Here is a 7,713-nt window from a genome sequence, read left to right as displayed (position 1 = left end):
CAATCATGTCTGATCCAACAAGCCAAAATAACTGTTTACATTCGATAAACATGGTGCAGCACTGGTGAGAGGGATTCAGACAGATAAAGGAGCAAAATAACAACACCGACTACGTCCTGGCTTCCTCACATATTGCTCTCCATTGTTTACCTTCCTAAAGTCTGTCGCACTGGTGACATCATTAGCCGTTTTTTTTTCCACAATGGGAAGTGAGCCTAATGCAGATTGTTAGACGGTTGACCCGTGTTTGAAAAACCTGCGTTAAACTGCTAATTTCAGAGAGAAAGAGGCCATAAAGTGTTGTGTTCTTAAGTAAACAAACAGAAGCACAACTGTTTGTTTACTTAAGATGAGACTGAGCTGAGTTTGCTGCAGTGTGCCAATGCTTTCTTACCAAAAAATAGGACCTCTTAGACCTTTATTTCGAATGCCCTTCAGCAAACGTTTCCTTTTATAAAAAATATATATATCTTTTAACTATTGTTCAAGTCTTCTTTTCCTCCCTTGTTAAACTACAGTGCTTGTAACATATTTTCTGATTAGTAGATGGCCTGTAAATAGGCAGCATACAATTTTTTCTTCCAATCAACTTGCCATTAATATCTTTTAAAAGAGCATGAGTCATAGATACAATTTTTAATTTTTTGAGCTGAATTAGTAAAATAATTTTTCGTGGTATTCTTATTTTAGATCCGCCTGCATGTAGAAAACACCATGGTGCAACAGATGAATTTTTAACTTTCAGATCCACTGTGTAAATTTCTCCAATGTGAGATCAATAAAGTTAATCAATCAATAGGAAACAATAAAAACTACAAAGTTAAGATTATGTTACTAATTTATTACAGTTCATACATCTTATAAAAACAAATTCATTATTCATATACAACTCCTTGGCTCAACAAAGATCACGTCTCAACAGGTAAATATTTCCACATGGGAGATCATCAGCATGGTGGAATAGCAGTACTGGTTTACAACAAACCCAACCATCCAATCAAGGTTAAATACCTCATTCTGCAAGATTTAAGTACATAATGAATTTATTCTTAAAAGATTTTAATTTCTTGTATTCTGAACCTTCATTACAAACCTTTCTTTCCGTGGCATTCTAACTCCCAATCAAAAGGTTTGTTTATGACAATCAAAGCTATGCATCAAGTTTCTATTTATCTCAAACTGGTAATTCTCTAAGATTTTCCAAACACTGGCCCTACGGCTACAGCGTAGGATGCTATAGTTATTTTTTCCCCTTATGAAAGCACTAATATCAGGCACTATAGGTCTGTTCTGTTACGGAATGATGGGCAACCTGAATGTCCAGTTCAGTTTACGGATGCTGCATATTTTTCAATGAACATAAACCAGACCCCTCCACAAAAGAAAAATGGATATGAATCCAATAAACACAAAATACATCAACAGGGTATGTAACATACTGAGTCAGACAGTACACTGTTGGAGAATGAGGTCAGGGTTTTATCACAATAAAAGCTGTCAGTTCATCCTATTAAACGGTTCTTAAAAAAAAACAGTTTGATATAAACCAGAGGAAAAAGAAAAAACACAAAGAGTTCTTAAGACTGGAGGAGAGGAACACTGGTAGGGTAGTGATCCAGCAGGTTCCTACCAGGTGATTTCTCTTGAATGACATTGACCTTATGTGGAGGAGTTGAAAAACATCACGGAACAATGATAGAAATTTTGTTCTATTTTCTATGTGTTCTGAGGGCCAGGCAGGTGAGGAGTACATCTGCCGTTGCAGGTCATGCTTCACTGAGTACCTGTAAAAGATTAAATCAGTCAAAAGTAGCAAAAAACTATAAAATTCATGAAATGCATTTTATTACATACAACTTGTAAAATTATCTATATACTAGATCTTTTCACATATAGAATATAATTTCAAATGTGTAAATATAATACTGTTAATGTTGAGATCAAACTGATTGTTAGATGCCATTATATTTATACAGGAATAAGTAACTAATATAATGCTATTTTAATTCTCTTAGAAATTATTTTAATGCCACCAACAAGTAAACATGACTCTCATACATACATACACATATGTCATGAATTCCACGCTTTCTAGCCACATTTATTGAAATGTGCATTTTTCCATTCTCTAGCCTTTTCTCCGCTTCAGGCTTCTTTACCGAACATACGGATTCACGATCAACCGGAAGCAGTTCCGCGCAAATATATCACCATATAATATATCTGATTAAATAGTTTTTAGAAACTTTTTTTTTTTTTTATAAAGCATTTTAAATACCATGATAATCCCATTTAATGAATTTCAATGTAAATTAAGGCCTTAATTTAAAAAAATATATAATTTAATAACTTTTAATGATTTTTAATGACCTGTGGAAACCTTGTTATAAGTAAATTTGACTAAATTGCTCTTAGATGTTATCTAATTATTAAATGGAGCCCAGTCATGTGTAATTCAATCTTAGGTCAAAGATGAAGTTGTTTAAATCCGGTTCAGGTAACATCTAACATCTTACAAATTGCCATTCAATCTATGAAATAGAGACAACGTCTTGCAAACCAATATATGCTCGTCTATATAAAGTGAGATACCAGGCAAGGAGAGGATTCATTAAAACAGCCTGGAGGCCCACGGTAACTATGGAGGAGCTGCAGAGAATCAAAGCTTAGGTGGACAAATATGATGCCTAGAGAGCCATCAGTCTTGCTCTTCACAATTTTGCTTAGATTCTTTATAGAAGAGCAGAAAATAATTGTTGTAGGGAGCTATAAGGAGACCAGTCGGCAGCGTCCCACAAAGCAGGACACAGCAAACATAGAGAAATGTGCTCTGGTCAGATGCGATCAATATTTAACCTTTGGGCCAAAATGCAAAACACTGAGGCAAAACGTAAAGCTTATCACCCCGAACACACACAAGTCCCTGCAGTGAGACATGGCCTTAGATGGGGACAGAGGTTAAACTTTGATGTTTAAACACAGAACTGGAGCTGCAGTTCTTATCTGCAAGAATGCTCCAATCAAAGACCAATTCTAAATCCAACAGAAAATCTGTAATAAGATTGGAAAGTTTGTGATTATAGTCCATCTCTTAGAAACCGTGCATAATTTTCCTTTATTAGAATTATCCATCAGTTTGAGTCAATCTGTTGCATAAATCCAAGTAAAACATAAAAGCTTCTAATATTCCCAAAATGTGCATAATTTGAGGAAAATGAATCCGTCAACAACTGTTCTTCTTGTTTACTTCCATCTTAGACTCACCTTTCTGGCAAACTCAGGGAGGACGAAGGATGCTTTGTGAATATCAGGGTTGTAATACTTAAGGTTCAGACTTTCCATGTCTTCTTTAGTGAGGGCTTTCACTGGTTCCCTGAAGTTGGTTTCCTGAAAGTCAATAAGTTATGGAACAATTTTAGAATAAGTCAGCCTGTGCAAAGACTCAGGAAGTAATGACTAACGGGAACAGAGAGTGATGCTTACAGGATTTTTACTGCAAAGCATAAATCCAATTTGGCCACTGGGATAAGTGGGGATGGTGCTGTAAGCATAGTCCACCACAGGGAAAAGTGTCTTGCAGAAGGTTTGCATCTCCTTTATCAGTTCCAAATGGAGCCATTGACACTCTCCTGGTGAATGAAACAAAGGAGAAATGAAATGACAGCGTGCCCCGCCTAAAGCTAAGCTAACATCATGGTATCTGTCCTGTAGTCAGAATACATTAGAAGGCAGAAAAGGGAAAATGCGATATAATAAAAGATTAATCTGACTGCATAAAAACTTAAACCATTTCAAGCTTTTTAATTTTGTTCGATCATTTCCGCAAACTTCAGTCTAATCCAATGTACTTTTCTAAGATTATGTAACAGAATGTTACAAAGAAGCTCAATCTCCACATCATCATGCTGCCTCCACTCTGTATTCGTGAGGGGACAATGTGTCCAGGGTGGAAAGTCTTATATTACCTGATGGTATCATGAGCATGTTGCATGTAGACGGGAAAAAAAGCTGTTATCTACCAGATTAGCTGCAGATTGCAAACATGACTGCTTACAGTTTTCTCCTTCCCCTCTTCTATAAAGGGCAATGCTTTTCTTTAAAACTCCCAAGACATTCCAAGATGTCTTAGCAACAGTTATTTTAAAACTTAATTACACATAGCTGCACAGTAACTCTTAATCAGAAGACATTTAAAAGTGACTTGATGCGTTTAAAAGGGTATTGATGCAAAGGGGAAGCTATGCCACTGCTTCAGAATTGTATTCATAAAAACAAAGATGCCATGGTTACTGACATCTTCTACTGCCCATTTACATGTTTGCTTATCTTGAAGTTAATTTCACTAAAATAGCTTGAATTATCGATAACGTGAAAAACTTAATGGGGAAAAACTTTTCTTTAGTCATCACTTTAAATAAAAGCTGGGCTAAACACACACCTACCCTGGGAGCAAATGATGCCGCCGCTTCTCAAAGCTGCTTTCATAAGCTGATAGTACGACTCCTTAAACAGACTCTCAGCAGGTCCTGTAACACAAGAGCACCAAACTCAAAATCAGGGTATAGTCGCCAAAGCGGAACATAAACAGAGACAAGTGGAAAAATTGTCACCCACCGACTGGATCTGAGGAGTCGGTTATAATGATGTCAAAGGCATCCTGGTTTTTCTTCATGAATTCAAAGCCATCGCCAAGGTGGAGGGTGAGCTTGGGACTGAAAAATCCTTTGGCCATTCCTGGGAGGTACTTTTTTGATACTTCGATGACATCCTACACAGGAGAGAAGGTCAGCTTCCATGAGATTTCTAAGAGATTGTTTCGTTGTGGATGATACTCACAAAAAGGCTAAAACATTTCCTGATAACTTTCTTCTTTCTACCCTTAGACTAATTGTTTTGTATTTTTTTGTTTGCTTTTGGCCTGAGGAGTCGATCTTCCCAGTTTCTCAAGTTATTATAGGCCTTACCTGCAGAGTAATAGTTCCTGTTCAAACCTCTTAGAGGAGTGTTTATCTAGTGCAGGGGTCGGCAACACGTGGCTCTTTAGCGCCCCCTTGCGGCTCCCTGGAGCTTTTTCAAAAAAATGTATCAAAATCTATTTTTTTGTTTTTGTTTTAATATGGTGTGCAGGAGGTCAAAGAAAAATTATGTTTTCCAATGCTGTAAACATTTGTATTATAAATACATTTATACAATAATTTGCGTCATAGCCATGGAGATCAGTGGTCATAACTTTCAACCAGTGCGGCGCGGTGACAGGCCAGCAAAGCTGCAGGTGCGTCTCGGACCATGGATCCCGAAGGGAAAAAAGGAAGGTAGCTGATGAGAAAAGAGGATTCAAAAAATAGAGCGAATCATTTGCTTTCATTATTAATGTGGAAGGATTGCCTGCATTTTTGCTTTGTAATGAGAGGTTGTCAAAAAAAAACAAAAAACATTTGGAAAGGCATTTCCAGAGAAGACTAAATATCCAGCCAACCATCAATCTGGGAGTGAGAGAAAAAGTGCGAATGCAGAACTTCTGGGTAAATTAGAGGAGCACAAAGATAGATTTAAGAAGTGGATTACATCTCCAAACTCCACTACTGATGCTACATAGTTTTGTTGCAAGGATGGAAAAACATCCACAGATCAAACAGGTAGAGCTCTGATGCAGGGATGGATGTTCTGATGGATGTCAGTTCCTGCTTGGTTCCCAATGACTCAATCAACTCCTCCCAACAGAAACACGTCCACCATAGAAGGATTCATTTATCGTGTTTCCATAATTTCATCAATGCAACAAAACTGTGAGAGTGTTCACTGCTCCTCATGCTGTGACATTTGCCGCAGGATCAACATTTAATCATGAATGCTTACGGTAAGCCCACAGGCTTTAGAGCCAGTGTTGCCTTACGAGGCTTATATAAGACTTTTACATTTTTGCGGCTCCAGAAAGATTTTTTATTCTTTTTGGTCCAATACGGCTCTTTGAGCAGTTTGGGTTGCCGATCCCTGGCCTAGAGGGTTATAGCAGTGTGTTTGTGCTCTGAGAAGGTTGCAAGTACCCAGTTTAATCCCCACGGCCTGCACTCTGGGTCCCTGAGCAAGACCCTTAACCCCACACTGCTCCCTGGGCACCACACAATGGCAGCCCACTGCTCCCCAAGGCAATGGGTTAAATGCAGAGTTAATTTCCCCATTGTGGGACAATAAAGGGATTTACATTTTAAACAGAGTAGCTCTTTTACAGTATGAAACTCAGGACTGTAAAGTGTCAAAGATGTCCATCCTCTTGGACTCACCTCATCTATCTCACAGAGAACCACAGACTCCACCAGAGGATGCTTCACCACCTCCCTCAACACGCCCCCGTCTCCCCCACCGATGATCAGCACCTGGAGAAACAGAGGAGAGCTCGTGGTTGATGGTTCCTGCCGTGACATGCAGACCTGGATCATCCTGAGTGAAATATCAATTCATTGAGTTGCACAACTGCTAGTAGGAGGTACCTTCTTGGGGCCCGGGTGGCTGCATAGAGGAAGGTTGGCTATCATTTCCTGATAGGCGAACTCATCCCTCTCCGTGCACTGTATTACCCCATCCAGCACCAACACGTTTCCATAAGTTTTACTGGAAAATACGAGAGAAAAACAGTGAAGGGCTTCATGTGCAATTCTCTAAAGAATTGATTTAAATATAACTGCTTAAGATAAGACATAATTTATAATCAACGATATTCATTCATTTGAGAAAGAAAACTCATTGATTGATAGAGGCTAAATGGATCGAGCTATGATTTTCTCAATCACTGCTTGTTAACTGGAGCTAACAGCTATTAGCCACAGATGCAAAGCTAAAACACTTACCTCTTGAAAACCATAACATCTTGAAATTTGGACTTCTTGTGGTAGAGAACCTCCTCTACCTGCAGGCTCATCGCCTGGCCCGGCCACATAGCGCAGGACTCCGTAAACCAGCCATCCTTAATGTGGTCCATGACAGCTGTACACAGCCACAGGTAGGAACGCCAGAAGGGGAGCAACGTGAGCGACTTGAGACTACAAAGCCCATAGCGACATCCAAACGTGCTGTCTTTAATTTGCGACCAATAGGATGAGGCTGACGTAACAAATTGAACTGTTGGGGCCAATAGTACGGCAGCATGCCCCGCCTAGCGTGTAGTTTGCTTGACGTGGCACCTTTGGCACCGCCCTGATATCCACGTTAGGGATGGGAATTCCGACAAATCCTGAGAGCCAATTCATCTGGCTTAGATTCCAAACGAGTCTTTACTTTTTTTTTTAACACCATTTAATTTATATATATATATTTATATTTATATATATATATATATATATATATATATATATTTATATTTATATATATATATATATATATATATATATATATATATATATATATATATATTTATATATTTATATTTATATTTATATTTATATTTATATTTATATTTATATTTATATTTATATTTATTTTTATATTTATATTTATATTTATATTTATATATATATTTATATTTATATTTATATTTATATTTATATTTATATATATTTATATTTATATATATATATATATATATATATATATATATATATATATATATATATATATATATATAAAAATATATATAAAAATAAAAGCTGAAGGACTGATAAAGTTTGTCTAAGTCTAAGATGTTTCTATAATCTATTTTTATCTTTTCTCTTTTGATCT

At 37.1% G+C, this 7,713-nt stretch overlaps 1 protein-coding gene across 1 annotated transcript; it reads right to left on the bottom strand.

Moving 5' to 3' along the window:
• Positions 1-820: 820 nt before the first annotated feature.
• Positions 821-7,035, bottom strand: srm (spermidine synthase). The gene is made up of 8 exons (XM_038306002.1): positions 6,846-7,035; positions 6,489-6,609; positions 6,282-6,374; positions 4,615-4,768; positions 4,443-4,526; positions 3,484-3,629; positions 3,265-3,387; positions 821-1,784 (listed from the first exon to the last, which is right to left on the bottom strand). Exons 1-8 carry the CDS (start codon positions 6,974-6,976, stop codon positions 1,767-1,769), a joined length of 870 nt encoding a protein of 289 aa, XP_038161930.1. The 5' UTR covers positions 6,977-7,035; the 3' UTR covers positions 821-1,766.
• Positions 7,036-7,713: the final 678 nt, after the last annotated feature.

The sequence above is a fragment of the Cyprinodon tularosa genome, unplaced genomic scaffold, assembly GCF_016077235.1.
Source record: "Cyprinodon tularosa strain WSP-4 unplaced genomic scaffold, ASM1607723v1 ctg57, whole genome shotgun sequence".
NCBI lineage: Eukaryota > Metazoa > Chordata > Actinopteri > Cyprinodontiformes > Cyprinodontidae > Cyprinodon > Cyprinodon tularosa.
This window is presented reverse-complemented; position numbering and strand designations above follow the sequence as displayed.